The sequence below is a fragment of the Prinia subflava genome, chromosome 3 (assembly GCF_021018805.1).
Source record: "Prinia subflava isolate CZ2003 ecotype Zambia chromosome 3, Cam_Psub_1.2, whole genome shotgun sequence".
Lineage (NCBI taxonomy): Eukaryota > Metazoa > Chordata > Aves > Passeriformes > Cisticolidae > Prinia > Prinia subflava.
In genome coordinates, this window is record NC_086249.1 from 42601322 (window position 1) to 42621788 (window position 20467).

General features: G+C 47.4%; 1 protein-coding gene across 1 annotated transcript in view; it reads left to right on the forward strand.

The window, feature by feature from the left end:
* The window catches only part of LOC134547879 (endogenous retrovirus group K member 5 Gag polyprotein-like), a 63585-nt gene extending 43611 nt beyond the window's left edge, over positions 1–19974 (forward strand). The window contains exons 3-4 of the mRNA XM_063391996.1: positions 175–5781; positions 17937–19974. Of these exons, the coding sequence (XP_063248066.1) occupies positions 428–1750 (1323 nt within the window). The 5' untranslated portion in view covers positions 175–427 and the 3' untranslated portion in view covers positions 1751–5781; positions 17937–19974. The remainder of the gene's footprint in view (positions 1–174; positions 5782–17936) is intronic.
* The last annotated feature ends 493 nt before the right edge of the window (positions 19975–20467 follow it).

Below are 20467 nucleotides of genomic sequence, written 5' to 3' on the forward strand. Positions count from 1 at the left end.
AGCTCCGGGGAACATGGGACAAGATATGTCCAGGGAACAGAGAGACATTTATAGCTGCTCGAAACTTCTGGTAAGATCTAATTCTCGTACCATACCCAAGCAAGAACTTAAAGATCTTTTATGCTGGGTGCAGAAGAATTTTGCTGACATGTATCCTGTGTTTGCTTTTACCAGATCTCTTTGGGACTCTGTTGGTGTTAAACTCTGTGATGCGACCACCCATGGAGATTTGACGGCTCCTAAGTTACTCCTGGCATATCGTGTGCTTATTGAAATTTTTAGTAAGCAGTCTAGTCCGGCTGCATCTTTGGTAGTCTCCTCAGCTCCCCTGCTGCCACTCCCAGCTGCTCCACCCTTAGCCGCTTCTAATTCCACAAAGGAGGGGGAAAGTGAGAAAGGGACAGGAATCTATAAATTGATTGTGGGGATGCAAGAGCAGGAAAATGATTCTAGCTCTGAAGAAGAAACTTATCCACTGGACCCCAGTCAAACAGATTCTGAACGGCAACCTGATTTGCTCCCTTTGGACCCTAGAGATCCTCCAATTCTTTTTAAATCAAGGGATTCTCCAAAAAACAACTTAAAATTGACTGATTGGGCTGATATAAGGCGTAAAGCAATAAAAGAGGGAGACTTTGGCTTAGCTCATGAACAACTTCTAGTTATGCCAGTCAGATATGGGAGAGAGAATGCTAATCTGAGATGGGAACCGATGACGTATGACGAAATTAAAAACTTGCGGAAAGCTGTTAAAGAAAGTGGCTTGGGCTCACCATACTTTAAACAATTATTGGAAGCCATTTATGGCAATTATGATTTAACACCGTATGACTGTCGTTATGTTTCATCCGTGATTTTAACGGAATGGCAGTATGTTTTGTGGGATGTAAAATGGCGGAGTCTTCTTAATGAACTGATAGAAAAGTATGCAGGAGGTCCTAATGCTGCACTTACAATCATTCATTTGGCTGGAGACCCGCCACACGAGAAGGCAGAAGACCAAGCAGCTGGGTTGCCTAGAGCAGTACTTACTGATATTAAAGATGCAGCTCAAGAAGCTCTCTTGCAAGTTCAGCCGATAGGAAGCCCTGAAGGCATTTACACCAAAATAAGACAAGGGACGTCAGAGCCATTTACTACATTTGTAGACCGCTTGACACAAGCAATTGAAAGGCAATGCAAAGATGTCTTAGCCCATCCACTTCTGCTCCGCATTCTTGCCTTTGCTAATGCTAATGATGAGTGTAAGCAAAGCATTCAAGCCTTACCTGATATAGAGCCAACCCTGCCTCAAATGATAGAAGCTTGCAGTAAAATTGGCAGCCCGCGACATATTGCAACAATACAAGCAAACATCTTAGGAGAGAGGCTTGAAAGGGCTTTTGTGGCTCTGGCAGAAGTGATGGACCAGAGACTTGTCAAAACCCTTGCTGCTCTCAATTTAGTACTTCAACAGAATAATTCCATGGCAGTATTGCAAGCTGAGACTGTTAAAGGATCTTGTTACAGGTGCGGAAAGCCAGGACATGTAATAAATAACTGCCCAGAGCCCATGGGAAGCACAAAACCACCTAATTGTTGCCTTAGCTGCAAGAAAGGGAGACATTATGCAAATCAGTGCCGCTCCAAGTTCGATGTTGATGGAAAGCCCTTGTCGGGAAACTCAAAAAAGAGCGCACAGCGCCACCGCGCAACAACACAAATAGCAACAACTCAACAACCTGGAATCTTTCCGGGGCAGAATATATGAAGAACCTCAATCAGATCCTGTCGCTGTTGTGTTAAGGGTGGCTGAATGAGTGACATGGACTCTAATCTCCTTAGAAGGCATATATCCAAGTTTATTAGAAAGTCTACCTTTTTATAGACTTTTTTGATACAGCTGGACATGATTGGTCTTTTAATTAACGCCCCTCACCATCATTGGATAATTAGAAATGACACTCCTTTGTAAATATCTTGCAAATCAACAAGTGCAAACACTAGGTGCAAGGATTGTTTTGAATTCTTTCACTGAACTTACTCACAGCTCCCCAGACCAGTGCCTGGGAAAGTTTATTTGACTTTCTCTCTCACAGGCCTTGCTGCTGTCTGATGCTTGAAAATTTCTCTCTGACTAGGCTGTCAGCATCCACAATTCCCTCTTTTTGTTTTAAAGCAAGAGATAGTGTTTGTGATCCCCTGCAGGGCCCTTCACTGAAAGGAGAACAAACACAGCCCAAGGGGGTCTCTTTAGTAGTTTGCCAGTTTTTAAACAGAACCTCAATCAGACACTGACTTAGAGTGGTCAGGGAGATTCTCTAGCACATGCCATCAAATTCTTCACAATCACGTCCATACACCAACATATGTCTTGCTCTTCATTCTTGTAAGGAGCCAGTTACTAATTCTAATACAGTAAACAAAACATCATTAGTCTGCTCAAAGAACTGGCAGTCTAACTTGTCAACACTCACTACTCAAACAAAAGAAAAGATAGAATGCTCATTCTCTACTTGTAGGAGGATTGTCCAACTGATGATTGACATCCTGATCAACATTTGAAGGTTGTCTGTTGGCCCCATACTGTTTTTGGGGTCTCAGGGTGAATGCACCTTGCAAGTATCCACTGTACCCCAATATCTGTGGAAAGGCATGCATACCCACGACCCCAAGCAATAAGTTCTCACAGGCCTTCCCACTTATTAGTGGTTAGATCCCGCACCCAGAATTTCACTCAAGGCAGGTGCATCTTGCCTGAAGACTGCAATGAAAAAAAGTGATTCAAAATGACAGGATTGTTTGAATTTTGTGGCACTGTAAGGTGATTAATTGTATATAGAGCCTTTTCCAATCGACTGTGTAGGGTTTTTCCAGGTATTCTCCCTTTTTGTTTTTCTAGAACACGCTCTAAAGTGACATGAGTGCACTCAACAATAGTTTGACCAGTTGGAGAATGTGGAATACCAAATCTGTGCCACGCTCCCCATAAACTTAAAAACTGCTGCATCTTTTGCAAGACGTAGGCAGGACCATTATCAGTTTTCACAGAAGAAGGTATGCCTAAGATTGCAAAAGCCATCCTCCAAGGGCAATAACATCGCGACCCGTTTCTCCAGTAAGAGCAGGTGCCCACATAGCAGAGGGCAAAGTGTCAATAGACACGTGCATAAACTTAAATGGGCCAAAATTGACAATTCTTGGGTTGGTTTTCCCAAGATATGTCGGTTAAGAGTCTTTTTTCCCTTGAAAGTCTGTGCCAGAAGCAGAAGAAAAATTTGGAGTTTGCCAGTTCAGGTTTCTCAAAGTTGTTTATTATTTCTAATCTCTCAGTTCTTTTAGCGCCACGCCAAGGTCCTTGCTGCAGCGAGGGCATGAGGCAACTCCTCCCAGATCAGGAGGGCTCAGACCTTTTGTACCTTTTCCCTGATCCAACCATTGTCCACAATGTATTTTTTATTTACAATTAATTACCAATACCTACTACCTATGTTAGATATGTCACTTCTATGCTAAACTAATCTTCAGTGACCCACTGTCACAATTCGACACGAAAGAACCGCACAAGGACACAGTGATGATCAAAGCAAGAAAAGCCCTGAATTATTTACAAAACTCAATTTTATACATTTCCAAACGTGCCTGTGGATTGGAGGATGAAATCCCACCTCTCAAACCACATTGGTCAAGCCAACTCTCAATCAACTTTCTCCTCCTACCTAAAAATATGTAAACAATGAAGGACAGTTAGCAAAACATGGCTATTATTTATAGTAGAAAGTGTGAGAGAATAAAAATTCTGACTCCAATATGAAGGATAAATCAGAAGGCTTAGGAAAGTCTTTGAAAACAGAACGACATCTCACCATTTTTATTTTTTAAAAAAAAGAAAATGGAAAAAGAAAAATTAACAATTTTTACAAAGGGAAAAAACTGTACAATGTTCAGTCATTGTTTGTGAAGGAATCATCAGAATGATCATTTGTGTCGTCTGCATCCGAGTCATCACTCGAGGATTCATCCACGATGACCTTCAGCTTGGTCACAGCTTCCACCTCGCCTGTCAGCCGGACTGTGCCTCTGCAGTCATAGGTCAGGATGGACACAATTCCAAGGTACCCAGTGTGCCCCGGTATCTGTGGACACAAACATGTACCCACGCCCCATAACAATCAAGTCATAAGGTCCTTCCCATTGTTTGGTGACTAAATTCCAGACCTGAACCTTTACTTGAGGCTGATACATATCATCAGAAGCCTGCAACGAGAGGTGATGGTTCAAAATGACAGGGTTATTTGAGTTCTGCTGCACCGTAAGGTAGTTGATGGTGTACAAAGTCTTTGTCAAACGACTGTGCAGGGTTTCACCCTGCATTCCCCGTTTTTGCTTCTGGAGAACATGCTTGAATGTACCATGAACGCGTTCTATAATCGCCCGTCCTGTCGGAGAATGAGGGATGCCAGTTGTGGTTCACACCCCATGACTGTAGGAACTGCCATACCTGTTGAGAGGCATAAGCAGGACCATTGTCGGTTTTCTCCGCAGAAGGTATGCCAAGAACAGCAAAGGCCTGCCTCCAGTGGGCAATGACATTGTGAGCCTTCTCCCCAGTGTGAACTGAAGCCCACATCGCAGAGGAGAATGTCTCCACCGTGACATGCACATACTTGAGCCAGCCAAACTTGGCTACCTGGATGACATCGGTCTGCCAAAGCTCCAAGGCCTTAAGGCCCCTGGGGTTAACCCCTGCCGGCAATGGCGCACCAAGGGCGTGGACAATTGTCACAAGACTCAACAATCTCACGAGCCTCAGTGGCCGTCAGGTGGAAATGTTTCTGCAGCATATGTGCATTTTGGTGGAAAAACCCATGCAATACCTTGGCCTGCATGAGTGTATCAGGCTGAGGAGCTACCCAAGCTGGGTTAGCCAACTTGTCAACCCTCGCGTTACCTTCTGCTACAAACCTGGCAAATTTGTGTGACTTCGAGCGTGCAGAACGTAATAGGGAGGAACCCTGGATTGAATTGCACACCACAGGGTCTTCAATAAATGAAACAAGGCAGGATTACTGATCTTCTTCAAAACTGAATAACCCAATTGCTGTGCGATGTCGGCAACATAGGCGGAATCTGTGATCAAATTGAAATGTTCCTGGGAAAATTTCTCAAATGCCATGACAGCAGCCCTTAGTTCAACAAGTTGGGCTGACCCATCCTCATGGCCTTTCAAAACCTGCCACTCAGATCCATCCTGCCAGGTAACAATGGCCATTCCTGTCTTGCCCGAACTGTCAGTGAAGACTGTGGGTCCTTGCACTGGCTCCTGGCTGGTTTTGGGTAGTAGAGAAATTTGAGTGTTTTTTGCTACTTGCAATAGCTTGTGGCTGGGCAGATGGTAAGCAATCTACCCTGAAAAACCCTCAAGAGCACTTTGCAGTGAAACATTGTTCACATAGCTCAAATCAAATTCCTCCCTCTGAACCAGGAGTATGATTTTTGAGGGATCTGCACCCATCAATTGCAAACAGCATTGCCGGCACTTGATTATCAAGCGAGCAATCAGCTCAAACAATGCAGTCGCCATTTTATGTGGCTGATGAGGCAAGAAGACCCATTCCAAGACATGCAAGTGGTCAGACCAATTGTCATTCCATTGACCAATGATACCTGTGGGATGTAATTCCAAAGTGGTTATGAATACAGTGATATCAACGGAAGGTTCAATGCGGTAAACCTGGCAAGCAAAAACAGCTTGCTGAACCTCCTCCAGCACTTTATGTCTCTCAGGAGTCAATTCGCGAGGTGATTTTCAATCAGGGTCCCCTTTTAGTAATTTGAAAAAGGGAGACAGTTGTGCCTTAGTCAGTCCCAGGTATGGACGTAAGCAGGTGATAACACCTACCAATTTTTGGGCATCGTTCAGTGTTTTCACTGAATGCACAAATTGCACCTCCTGGTGATGGATTGTCCATTCCAGAACTTTGACCCCCAAATATTTCCATGGAGGTTGTTGTTGCACCTTTTCTGAGCCACCTGCAATCCATGTGAATACAGAGCATTCAACAACTGAGGCTGTATCCTCAGCAGCTCATCCTGTGTGGACAAAGACACCAAAATGTCATCCATGTAGTGGCAGACATGAGCATTTGGGAACTGCTTGCGAACTCCAGACAAGGCACGAGCCACATACTGTTGGCATACCATTGGCGAATTGCGAATTCCTTGGGGAAGGACCTTGATATCTCTGTGCAGGCTCAGCGTTATTTATTGCTGGCACTGTGAAGGCAAATTCTGGTCTGTCATCGGGTGAAGCTGAGGCCTGGTAGACCGGGGACTAGAGTAACGTGAGTCCGACCACTATGGTTATAAGCACGTACTCTGGTTTATTTCCTGAGATGGTGGGTTATATACAGACAGAGTAGTTTACAGTTAGCAGGTGCAAGCTATTGGCAGAGCGTGTCATAAAATATGCAAACAATTCTGAATTAAAGCGGCCATAGTAGTGTCAGTGCAATCGCTCCATTCCCCAAATGCCCGTGCTTTAACGCATTCCTAACATGAGATAACGTTATCTGCTGCTGCGTATGCGGAACGTTTGAGGCCTACTAGGTCCAGCCCTGAGGCTTACTTCAGCCTAGTTTGGAATAGCTCAAATCCCATCTTCCAGCATATCATGCCCACTGCTTCTGAGAAACTCAGCTATAATCGGGATGCAGAGGGATTGTAAAAAAGCAATCCTTCAGATCCACAATGAGGACTGGCCCATCCGTGGGAAGCATGATAGGTGATGGCATGCCTGCCTGCAATGTTCCCATGCTTTCCATTGCAGCATTCACTTTCTGGAGGTCTTGTAGCAACCTCCATTTCCCAGACTTTTTCTTAATACAAAAACCAGGAGTGTTCCAGGGACTGGTAGATGGTTCCAGATGCCCCTGGTCCAATTGCTCCTGTAAAAGGTCTTGAAAGGCGACTACTTTGTCATGAGGGAGGGGCCACTGGTTCTGCCAGACAGGTTTGTCCGCCAACCACCGTAACGGAGGCGTGAGACAGTCTGTGCCCTTTATCACAGTGGCCCCCATCAAAAATCCATACTAATTCACACCCTCCAGACGGCCAAAACATCCCTCCCCCAGAGGTTCTTAGCAGTCTCAGTAACATGAGGCCAAATCATGGCTGTCTGTCCCTCCGGGCTGGTGATGACCACGGGCTTCTGGCTCACATAGCATTGCTTCGTTCCTCCTAAGCCCATGACAGGTGTCTGTACCAGGCTCAAAGGCCACTGCGGGAGCCAAGCCGCCAGGGAGAGAATCGTAACATCAGCCCCCGCGTACAGAAGTCTGTGGAGCTGAATTTCAGACGGTGTCGTGCCAGGCATGGACATGGTACACACTATCATGGGACGGTCGTCAGACATGACAGCGGTCCAATTCACTTGAGGCGGCCCAGTAGATCCAAAGCCACCATCACCTCGTGATTGGTGGTCTGTCCTGTAAACAGAGGACTTAAAAGGCACAAGTTGAGCAATACATGTCCCCTTCAGGATAGTCAAAGCGGGTGTGAGCATGGAGACCATGGCATGAATCTGTCTTGAGAAGTCGGCATCATGAGTCTTGTGTGCACAATGATACCCTGAATCATAGCACTAGACCTCCCCATAAGGAAAGCACTCACGCCATCACCCAAAGGACCAAAGGGATCCAGGGGGACCCTGTGTATCCTGTCCGAGTCTATGATGACAGATTCGGCTGTGCAGACATCAACACCTGCTGAGCCGCGGGTGCTGGCTGCAAGCCTGTTAAGCAGACCTCCATCGGTTCGGGCAGGGCCAGAGACACTTGTGTCTGAGCACGTCTCTGCTTCGTGCTGTGTTTCACGTTTCCCGAAGCCAGAAGGGTATGGCCATTAACATGCACCTTTGCCTTGCATAGTGATTTTTTCACTTTTTCCACATCAAGCACACAGACACAGGGGGGCCATGAGCTTCTGCACTTTCTTCACCTGTTTCTTCCTGGTTTGAGCACTGCCCTGCTGTTGCAGCCTGCCCTGAGGAACTATCCAAGCAGGCTCCACCACAGTAGCCACGGCTGGTTGTACAGCCGTAGCTACAGGCGGCTGCACAGCAGCAGCCAAGGCAACCAACTTGTGACTAGATGTGCCTATCTTTGCACAAGCTTCCGCCATCTGAGAGATGGATGGAGCACCAGGAATCGCGCTGATGATCTTCCTGCAATCAGTATTGCAGTTTGTCATGGGTTGACGCTGGACCAAATGCCAGTGCACCCATGAGTGTATATTTTACCCAATGAGAAACTGTGAGATGCGACCAAGAACAGAGCAGAGCAGGCCTAGAACTTGAAATAGAAAGAAAAACTTTATTAAACTACATAACAGAACATAGAAAAAGAAAACCCAACCACCTAAAAGCAGAGATGAAAAACTCCCAGAACACTTCTTCTCCTCCCCCCAGTTTCCATCCCATGCGTGCTCACACAGTTGACAGCAGCACATTACCCTCATCTACTTGCTTAAACCTTCTACGACCCTGGGTTCCCATCACAATCATCATCCCTTAAAAAAAACCAAACAATCTTCATTCCATCCAGGGAGAGAGGAGTCTTTCTCGCACCACAGACCCCCCACAGGAAACACAGGTCCACCATCCCATGTTCCCACATCACCCATTGTCACAGTGGACACGGGAAGAACCACACGAGGACACACTGGTGAGCGAAGCAGGAAAAGAGCGAGTTTATTTACAAAACCCAGTTTTATACATTTCCCATGGTGCCCGTGGATTGGAGGATGGAATTCCACCTCTCAATCCACGTTGGTTGAGCTAACTGTCAATCACATTTCTCCTCCTACCTAGAAATATGTAAACAATAAAAGACAGTTAGCAAAACATGGGCAGTGTTTATAGTAGAAAGTGTGATAAGGTGAAACTTCTGACTCCAATATGAAGAACATAACAGAAGGCTTAAAAAAGTCTTCAAAACCAGGGTGACATCTCACCCTTTTTATCTTTAAAAAAAGAAAAAGGAAAAAAAGAAAAATGAACAATTTTTACAATGGAAAAAACTGTACAGAGTTCAATGATTATCCATGGAGAAATCATCAGAGCGATCACTCGCGTCATCTGCGTCCGAGTCATCGCCCAAGGATTCATCCATTTGATGACCTTCCGTCTGGTCACGGCCTCCATCTCGCCTATCGGCCGGATTCTGCCTCTGCTGTCTCAGGTCAGGACGGACACACTTTGAAGGTACCCAGCGTGCCCCAGTATCTGTGGACACGCACGCATACCCACGCCCCATAACGATCAGGTCATAGGGTCCTTCCCATTGTTTGGTAACTAAATTCCGGACCCGAACCTTCGCTCGAGGCTGATGCGTGTCATCTGAAGCCTGCAACGAGAGGAGGTGGTTTACAATCACAGGGTTACTTGAGTTCTGCGGAACTGTAAGGTAATTGATGGTGTACAATGCTTTGGCCAAGCGACTGTGTGGTGTTTCACCCTGCATTCCCCGTTTTTGCTTCTGGAGGACATGCTTGAGAGTACCATGAGCACGCTCTACAATTGCTTGTCCTGTTGGAGAATGAGGGATGCCAAAGTTGTGAGTCACACTCCATGCCTGTAGGAACTGCCGTACCTGTTGAGAGGCATAAGCAGGACCATTGTCGGTTTTCTCCGCAGAAGGTATGCCAAGAACAGCAAAAGCCTGCCTCCAGTGGGCAATGACATTGTGAGCCTTCTCCCCAGTGTGAACTGAAGCCCACATCGCAGAGGAGAATGTCTCCACCGTGACATGCACATACTTGAGCCAGCCAAACTTGGCTACCTGGATGACATCGGTCTGCCAAAGCTCCAAGGCCTTAAGGCCCCTGGGGTTAACCCCTGCCGGCAACGGCGCACCAAGGGCGTGGACAATTGTCACAAGACTCAACAATGTCACGAGCCTCAGTGGCCGTCAGGTGAAACTGCTTCTGCAGCGTATGCGCATTTTGGTGGAAGAACCCATGCGATGCCTTGGCCTGTGCGAGTGTGTCAGGCTGAGGAGTAACCCATGCTGGGTTGCCAGCTTGTCAGCCCTTGCATTACCTTCCGCTACGAAGCCTGGCAAATTTGTGTGACTTCGAACGTGCAGAACGTAATAGGGATGAACCCTGGACTGAATTGCACAACACAAGGTCTTCAGCAGATGAAACAAGGCAGGGTTACTGACTTCCTTCAAAACTGAATACCCTAATCGCTGTGCAATGTCGGCAACATAAGCTGAGTCCATGACCAGATTGAAGGGTGTCTGAGAGAATTTTTCGAATGCCATGACGGCAGCCCTTAGTTCAACCAGTTGGGCTGACCCGTCCTCATGGCCTTCCAAAACCTGCCATTCAGATCCATCCTGCCAGGTAACAATGGCTTTTCCTGTTTTGCCTGAACCGTCAGTGAAGACGGTGGGTCCTTGCACTGGCTCTTGGCTATTTTTGGGTCGTAATGAAAATCGAGTATCTTTTGCCACTTGCAATAGCTTGTGGCTGGGCAGATGATAAGTGATCTGCCCTGAAAAACCCTCTAGAGCACTTTGTAGCGAAACGTTGTTTGCATAGCTCCAATCAAATTCCTCCCTCTGAACCGGGAGTATGATCTTTGAGGGATCTGCACCCATCAATTGTCAGCAGCGTTGTCGACACTTGATTATCAAGTGCGCAATCAATTCAAACAACGCAGTTGCCGTCTTGTGCGGCTGATGAGGCAGGAAGACCCATTCCAAGACGTGCAGAGGATCAGTCCAATCATCGTTCCATTGACCAATGATACCTGTAGGATGTAGATCAGGAGTGGTGATGAACACAGTGACATCAATGGAAGGTTCAATACAGTACACCTGGCGGGCTGAAACAGCTTGTTGCACCTCCTCCAGCACTTTTTGTGCCTCAGGGGTCAATTGACGAGGTGACTTTAAATCAGTGTCCCCTTTTAATAATTCAAACAAGGGAGACAGTTGTGTGGTGGTTAGTCCTAAGTAAGGACGTAACCAAGTGATGACACCTACCAGCTTCTGAGCATCATTCAGTGTCTTCACAGGTTGCACAAATTGCACCTCCTGGTGACGGATAGTCCGTTCCAGAATTTTGACACCTAAATATTTCCAGGGAGGTTGCTGTTGTACCTTTTCTGGAGCCACCTGCAGTCCATGTGAATGCAGAGCATTCAACAACTGAGGCTGTATCCTCAGCAGCTCATCCTGGGTGGGCGCAGCCACCAAAATGTCGTCCATATAATGATAGACGTGAGCGTCAGGAAACTGCTTGCGGACTCCAGATAAGGCACGGGCCACATACCATTGGCATAGTACCGGGGAATTTCGCATTCCTTGAGGCAAAAATTTCCATTTATATCTCTGTGCCGGTTCAGCATTGTTTATTGTTGGTACCGTGAAGGCAAATTTTGGTCTGTCATCGGGATGCAGAGGGATCGTAAAAAAACAATCCTTCAGATCCACGATGAGGACCGGCCAGTCCGCGGGAAGCATGGTAGGCGATGGCATGCCCGCCTGTAATGTCCCCATGCCTTCCATCACAGCATTGATTTTTCGGAGGTCTTGTAGCAACCTCCATTTCCCAGACTTCTTTTTGATACAAAACACAGGAGTGTTCCAGGGACTGGTAGATGGTTCTAGATGCCCCTGGTCCAACTGCTCCTGAACAAGTTCACAAAGGGCGACTAGCTTGTCATGAGAGAGGGGCCACTGATTCTCCCAGATGGGTTTGTCCACTAGCCACCGTAAAGGAGGCGTGGGACACTCTGCGCCCTTCATCACAGTGGCCCCCATTAAAAATCCGTGCTGAGTCGCACCCCCCACGTAGCCAAGACATCCCTCCCCCAGAGGTTCTTAGCAGTGTCCGTAACATAAGGCCAAATCGTGGCCGTCTGTCCCTCCGGGTTGGTGATGATCACAGGATTCTGGCTCACATAGCACTGCTTTGTTCCTCCTATGCCCGTCACAGGTGTCTGCACCAGGCTCAAAGGCCACTGAGGGGGCCAAGCCGCCAGGGAGAAAATCGTAACATCGGCCCCGGGGTCCAGGAGGCCGCGAAGTTGAATCTCTGGCGGCGTTGCACCAGCCATGGACACAGTACACACCATCTCAGGACGGTCTTTGGTCAGGGCAACAGTCCAGTGCACTTGAGGTGGCCCAGTAGAGCCGAAGCTGCCGTCACCTCGTGACCGGTCCTCCGTCCTAGAAATAGAAGACTTAAAAGGAACAAGTTGAGCAATTCGTGTGCCTTTTGGGATAGTCAGAGGGGGGGTAGGTGTGGAGACCATCGCGTGAATCTGCCCTGAAAAGTCGGCATCGATGAGTCCTGTGTGCACAATGATACCCTGAATGATGGCACTAGACCTCCCCATGAGGAAAGCACTCATGCCATCACCCAAAGGACCAAAGGCATCCAAGGGGACCCTGTGTATCTTGTCCGAATTTATGAGGACAGATTCTGCTGCGCAGACGTCAACACCCGCTGAGCCGCGGGTGCTGGCTGCAAGCCTGCTGAGCAGACCTCCATCGGTTCGGGTGGGGGCAGAGACACTTGTGTCTGAGCGCGTCTCTGCTTCGCGCTGCGTTTCGTGTTTCCCGACACCAGAAGGGGATGGCCATTAGCATGCACCGTCGCCCTGCAATTATTTGCATAGTGATTTGGTTTTCCACATCGAGCGCACAGAAACAAGGGGGCCGTGGTTTTTTGCACTTTCTTCCCCTGTTTTTTCCTGGTTTTGGGACTGCCCTGCTGTTGCAGCCTGCCCTGAGGGCCCATCCAAGCAGGCTGCATCACAGGGGCCATGGCTGGTTGTACAGCCATAGCCACAGGTGACTGCACAGCATCAGCCAAGGCAACAAACTTGGGGCTACGTGTGCCTATCTTTGCACAGGCCTCTGCCATCTGAGCGATGGACGGATCACCAGGAAGTGTGTCGATGATCCTCCTGCAATCAGTATTGCAGTTGCCTCGGCCCAGGTGCTTAAGTAATACCTTCCTATGCTCAGGATCACCGACCTGCTTTTCCACTGCAGCAGTCAGCCTTCCTGCAAAATGCAGGAATGGCTCATCAGCTCCTTGAACAATTGTGGCAAACGATTCCTCTGGAGCAGCCATTGCTATGGTCTGAACCAGAGCTGCCATGCCTACCTGTTGGCACTGCTCAAGCACCAAGGGCGCAAACCCAACTTGTCCATTGGCATCGGCATAATTTCCAATGCCCAGCAGCTTATTGGTATCAACCGTGCGCCTGACATCAGTTGGGCCTAATGTGGCATTTTGCTCCACTGTGCTGTTTGCTAACTGACTCCATTTTGATTCGAAAATTTCATATTCGACAGGTGGAAACAGAGCGCGAGCTAGACTCCGGATGTCATAAGGTGTTAAAAGATGACCGTTGAAAAACCTGAGCATCTGCATTACTTCACTAGACCCCAAGCCATATTTCCCCACCTTATCACAAAGCTCCATCAAGGCTTTCCAATGCAAAGGCTGGTGGGTGTTATGGGTAACACCTGTTATGACAGGGAAAGCCTGGAGACCTCCTGGTAGGGTGGCAGGACCTGCCACATCCCGTCCCGTGGGGTCCACAGGGACAGAGGCAGACACTTGGCTGGGGGCCAGCTGAATGCCAGACACCGGTTTTAGCATTCTCAAATGCAAGAGAGCGAAGCAAATGGTCCTGCACCTCATCAGGCAAATCTGGAGCATCTCTCAAAGCTGTGGAAAGATGATCAATGAACTGTGCAAACGATTCTGTGGCTCCTTGCTTGACGTTAACATAGGATGGAGGCTTCTTCTTGTCTGGCACCAACAGCAAAGCTCTGTAGGCCAGTGACTGAGACAGCTGATGAATTTCAATGGGAAAAGTCAGCTGTACAGTCGTAGCATAAGCTCCTTGGCCCATCAGCATATCTGGCTGGATCCCGTGAAATGGATCTCCCACTCTTTGATGCCTATTAGCTTCCTCAGTTGCCAGCCGTCTCCACTCTCTTTCAAAGATGAGAAATTGGGATGGCGTGAGCAGAAGTGCTGCAATATTGGAACTGTCAGCAGGGCACAAGAGGTCTGCTGTAAAAATGTATTGAATAATACTTTTAGAAGCTTCTGAACGAATTCCATACTGGCCAACCGTCTGCTTTGCAGATTGCAATACTTTCCATTCATGTGGTTGCCATCTAGCAACGTTTTGCTCGATCACCACAGGGCAAGCTATAACATTGGCCGCTTCAAAATCTTTATCTAGGATGGCATTCTTTTTTACGTCTGCCTAGCGGTTGAGAAGTGGATCAGGTTGGTTGGCAGGCAGCGCCATCTGCTGGGCATTGGATGGCAGTGTCTGCTGGTAATGTATAGACGACAAGGGTTGCACGTTGTATGTTTTCTGTGGGAATGTTTGGGACAGCTCGATTGTCCTTTGCTCTAGTTGATTTTGCCAGTTTGAGAGCTTAGCAAGCTCGGCTATAATTTGCTGTAGCTCCGTTGATCTCTGCAGCTTTTCCGGTGATTGCGCCGCACAATGGCCGTCAGGTTCCAAAACTTCTTCATCCGAATCAGATTCCGGCAGAGGACAGTGGGACACTCGTGGATGGGTATCGGGTCCCGCTGATGCAGGCTGCGGGGACGCAGGGGTCTCGGATTGAGCTGAACTCGCGGTGCCCAATCGGGACGTGGGCGCCGCCATGTTTTCTGTTTTTGTTTTGGTCAGGTGGGCAGCTGACGTCAGTTCCCATTCCGGCGGGGAGGGGTTTGACTCTGCTCCGCTGGTGGTACTGCCTCTAAGTCCACCTCCTTACTGCGTCACCTGTGCCCACCCTGCGCCGCTGCCGGCTCTGCCTATCTCCTCCTCGTTCGCCACGCCCCTGGGGTCTGGCGGCTGGCTCGTCCCCTCCCCCGCGCCATTCTCTCCGAACTGCGGCAAGGGCATTTCCAGCTTCTCGCCCATTTTCTCAACCGCATGGCTGGCCACATCTACCACATCACGGAGGGACGAGCAGAGTGGGGCCGCATTCCCTTTCACCGGATGCGTGGCATTAATCCGGAAAAATCTCGCTACTCTGGATACTTTTTTCTGCTCTTTCGCTTGGGGGGGGACGGCCCCCGGATCAGGAGAGCAAGGAGTCGTTCTCTCCAATGCGGAAATCGCGGCTTGGGCAGCTCTGCGCTCCGTGGCAAAAGTTTGCAACACGTTTATAATTTTTTTCCAAGTTATGCCTAACTCCGAGCAGAGTTTCGCGTCTTTCCCTTGTGAAACTACCGAATCCCACAGTAAGTCTCCGATTTCTTTCCATTCTGTCTCGCTAAACAAAAGCAAGGGCTGATGTAACTTCCCTTTCTTTTTAGCCCATTGGGCCAGCTGAGTTATATCAGAGTCTCTGATTTTTTCACCCCGTTTCGAGACAATGGACGCTAAAAGCTGTGTAGCAGCTATGAAATCACGTTCCATTAATGTTTCCATCCGCGTGGCTGCTCTTACCTTCTCTCCGCTGACAGCAGGTGGCACTGTAGCCTTTCTGAACAATCCAATCAGCCGACGCTCCCCGGCCTGCCCCGCAAATCTAGGATAGGAGTCTGCAAGCGGCACACACACCCCTAAATCAAGCAGGGTCTTTTCCGCATTTAAGCCTTATATTCCAGCATCTAAGCCTTATATTCCAGCATCTAAGCCTTATATTTCAGCATCAAAGCCTTATATTTCAGTATTCATCCAGTGCTCAGCCCGTGTTCAGGCACCAATTGAAGCTGAGCTCTGGTAAAACTGGGGACTAGAGTAACGTGAGACTAACTAGTATGGTTTCCAGCACACACTCCGCTTTATTCCGTGAGATGGCGGGTTTTATACAGAGTGAATAGTTTACAGTTAGCAGGTGCATTGTGGTAGGCAGTGGACATACAGAAGCATGTAAACAATCCAGGGTTAAGGTAGCTACGGAGACTTAGTGCCATTACCTCTATGCTGTGAGTGTCCATACCTTAACACATTCCTAGTAGCAGATAAGTTTATCTGCTACTACGTATGCTGAACGTTCTGCGGCCTACTAGACCCAGGCCTGAGGCCTAGTTTGGCCTAGTTTGGAATAGCTCAAATGGTATCTGTGAGCATATCATGCCCACGATACCTGAGAAACTCGGCCACATTAATTAAAGAATTACAGGACACAAATTTGGGTGAACCAACAATTGGAAGCACAGTGCCAGGGCCTGAGGTCGACACTGGTGAACCTCAGTTAAGGCCTCTATCGCACTGTAACTCCCCTTGTTCACAAATTGGCCCTTTTCGGGGTCCCTGTTTTATACAGTTTATTTGGCTGGCGGCAGAGGATTTCCCCACAGTTCTTTTGTTTTTGGGTTGGTTTCTCTCAGGGTTGTTGTTTCCCTGAGATTCTCCTTGGGGTTGCTGTTCCCCAAGGTAATAAGGGTTCCCCCAAGGTTGCTGTCCCCTGGGAGTTTCCCCTGGGTTGCTGTTCCCAGGGGTAATAAGGTTTTCAGTCTTCTCTTCGCCCTGGGTGTTTCACACCGAAGCCAGAGACGACAAGTTGAGTCCAGTAGTTTGTGTTATCAAGCTGTTTATTCTTAATTATCTATCAGTTCTTGTCCAGCTTTGCAAGGCATCCCCAGCAAAGCAAGACACGCGGCTGGACTGGGGCGGATCAGAGAGCCCCGCACCTTAAGTACGGTATCTTTGACCCAACCACTGTCCGAGACGTATTTTTTATTTACAAAATTTTACCAATACCTATTACCTATACTAACATGTCAGTTCTACTCTAAGCCAATCTCTAAAACCCAACTCAGCACAAGATGGGGGACGAGAGCAAGAACTAGGAGGACAAGGGCCACTCCCCAATTCCTCCATCTTGCCTCTTCAGCCCCATATACTAAGAATCCTAATTTCTATATTTATATTCTATAATAAACCATCCACTACTTATTCTAAATTCTTAGGATTCGTGATTCTTCCTGCATGTGAGTGTTCACTCCCATGGACAGGAATCAGAGTCAGTGTCCTCCTGGGATCTGTGTGGGTCTAACTGACCCCCCTGTTCAGATCCCAGACCCTCCTGTACAGTCTTCAAATCCTCCAGGGCGGCCAGAGGAATATCCTGGACTCCAACAGGTTTCTTCATATTCATCTCTGCTATCCGGTCTGCTGAATGCGGTTTCCTCGCAGAAAGATGAATGTTAAGTTCGTTCCTCTGGTGTATGAATGGGAGGTGAAATTCTGAATGAGAGGTGTTCTCCCGATCATATTTCCCATGGTGGCTCGGCACTTTACAGTTCCACAGCCCCTGGAGGACTGATTTCCCTCTTGATTTACTCTTCATCCTGGTGTCAATAGTGGGCCTCCCGATTCCCAGCAGGGTATTGTCTTTCCCAGAACAGCAGCCCCTGGGTGTTGCCTATTCTGAAATTAGTCGGTTTCATGCACAATCTGTTTGCATCTCATTTCACAAAACATATTTACATCTCATATACACCAAAAACACCAATTAATATACAATATTTATTGCACCTGGCAAAACCAATGGCTGGCTAGCTCTGACAATAGGCATGCTGCTAAGCCAATTAGACAAGATAGGAACGCCTCTACAATAGCATATTTAAGAACAAAAAGTCTGCAGGAAGCTCTCTTGCTCCCTGCTCTTCTAAAGAGAGGTCAAGGGGAGCCGGCCAAGCCCCCTTCCCAGACAGGGTAGGGTCCCTTCCTGGAGGGGGCCTCTGGACTCTGTTCTGGGGCTGCTACCAGGCCATGCTGCCAGAGGCCATCCCAGCACTGCAAGCAACCACACAGCCAGGGTGATGCCAAGCGGCTGCAGCTCTCTCAGCATGGCTTGTAATGGACTTATTTACTTGGCCACTTTAAGTCAACCATGCTATGCACAGAAAGACAAAAATGGCAGCAGCAGCTTTTCTTTTTTCAGCATCTCGCATCAAGAAAAGGAGCAGAGTGGAGCTGGCTGCTGGTGAGCTTGCACAGTGCTCACAGAGACCAGATGATCAGCAGCAAGAAGCGCAGCAAGTGATTCCCTGATTGCAGAGGCCAGACGGGATCAACGTTTCAGTGTTTCAGACCTCTATAAAAACTCTTTCAATTGATAGAACATGAGAACAAATGAACTTACAAACACCAGTTCTCTTCCCAATCAGGAAAAACGAAAAGGTGAAGACACATGAGGTGAACAAAATGGTGACACTAAGGTCGGTGCAAAAGAGGGAAGGAGAGGAGGAGGTGCTCCAGAGCGTCAGAGCTGAGATTCTTCTGCAAGTCGTGGTGAGGACTATAAGATCAGTGGACTGTTTCCTTGTAATTCATGAATTGCATGGGGGGACAGAGCATTCACCCATAGCTCATGAGTGAAGAGTGTGTGGATGCTGAAAAGCTGTGATCTGGTGAGAGTCTCGAAATAAGAGTGAGAGGACTCCTGCTTCTAGGGATAGAAGAAGAAGAGCCTTGGTTTTATGCTAAAACATCTCGTCCTTAAAACAAAACCCCTTAACTAAATGGCCCACGAAGAAAGGCAGTTGTGAGAGGACTGCTTTGCCTGTGGGAGGGACTTCATGTTGCAGCAGATTTCAGGCAGACTGCTTCTCGTGAAAATTAGAACCAAGTTGGAAAATTTCACAGAGAACTATCTCCTGTGGGAAGGACCCCATGGCATAGCAAAAGAGACTCCTCTCCCTAAGTGAACTGAAAAAAGATTTTTAGAAGTACCAATGAAAAAGTACTGACTAAAAAGTCCTGGTTTTGTGTCCATGTGCAGTTGGTGGGAAAGAAAAGGCTAGGGGAAGAAAAGGTGTTCTAAAAGTTTATTCCTGTTCTCATTGTTATAAATGCTAATCCACAAGTCCAATTAAAAACACAATTTGGTTTATTAAAAGATCAAGTTACAGAATTTTGGTAAAAACCCCCAGCAGAGTTACGTTGATGATATACCCAGGATCGTCAATGCGTGAACTGGGACGCAGTATCTGGCACACTGCCGTCCCCCCAAAGTTCAAAAATTGGCCTTGTTCGGGGCTCAGGTTTCATACACTTTATTTTGCCCCTGGAAAATAAAGTGTATGAAATAAATTCCTGGGACTGGTTATTCGAATTCATAGTCGTCTCTGGTCGGCCAAAAAGATTTTCCTCCAGTACTGCGAGGTGTCAATTTCGGTCTTCCTGTGGGTGAATGGAAACTGAAGTTTATGAATGGAGGGTTGTTCTTCTCCAGAGATCCAGGCTATGATGGTGCTCTGATGGCTCTGCTGCCCACGGGAGGAGAACTGATTTCTTATCTTAATGTGTCCTTCTTTCAGATGCCTATCCCCTCATCTACAGTTCCTGGCACCTTATTGTGTCCCCCTGAATAGTGGTTACTGGGTGGTGGCACCTAGGAATTCTAATTCCATGGCTGACTGGAATTTAGGTTACAATTTATTTTATATTTTACCAAACCATGATTTTATTATGTTATTATCCTCAAAAAACACGAATTAACCTGCTACATTTATTACATCGTTATCCTCTTTTAATTCTGTTAATAAATTTTTTTGTTATCCCTTTCAAAATTTTGAGCCTCTTCTGCCTTTTATTAAAGTGTTTTCTCCTAATTCTTACCCCATGAATTTTCTTTCCCCCTCCTATGCTTAACTACAGCAGAGGAGAATGAATAAATGATTTTTGCACTGGTGTTTGGCCAACCTCAAACCTGATACAACAGTGCTAGCTACTGTCTTCACATTTTGGTCAGATAAAACTATTCCTCTCTAGGCCTGGGAATTAAGCACTCCTTACTGTCTCAGGCCCTGAGAAATGGAGTGAGTTGTGGGGGGAGCAAACTGGGGGTACATGACTTGGTTATGTGAAGGTGCAATTGGAAGATTAAATCCCAATATGCAAATAGACCAAACTTAAAAGTGTGAAAACTCATGACCTGTCATCCATTTTTTGGGTGTAGCCCCTGGGTGAGGTTTGTCTGCCCTAAATGTACCTGAAATATAACCATTTTTTATTCTCTTAATTTTGTCTGGCCTTTGTTTTTAGGTAGTCCTGAAAAAGCATCAGTGCCATTTCCTTCAGCTGTTAGATCCCTTCCTCCACGGTCTTCCAGCGCTTTTTATGATTATGCTCTTGCAGGCTATGTCTGTAAACAAACATTTCTCTTACACTTGTTAGAAGCCACTCAGAGAGAGAAAGGGTTATTAGCTCCCTCATGAATGCCTGCTTGCTACCCGCACCCTGGGCCAAGGATCCCAAAAACCTTTCTTCGTTATCATCAAATTGCAGGCCTTTGCCCATGAAGTCCCAAACTTGCATCAACCTGGCCAGAGTGGCTTCAGCCCCCCCATCCTGTAATGTCCTTCCACAGAATACCGAGATGATCAGATGCCAGGGACTCAGTGGTAATGTCAGGCTCTGGGCTCCTCTGCTGTTTTTGAGGGCCTTGGTATCTGTCATGAATGGGTATAT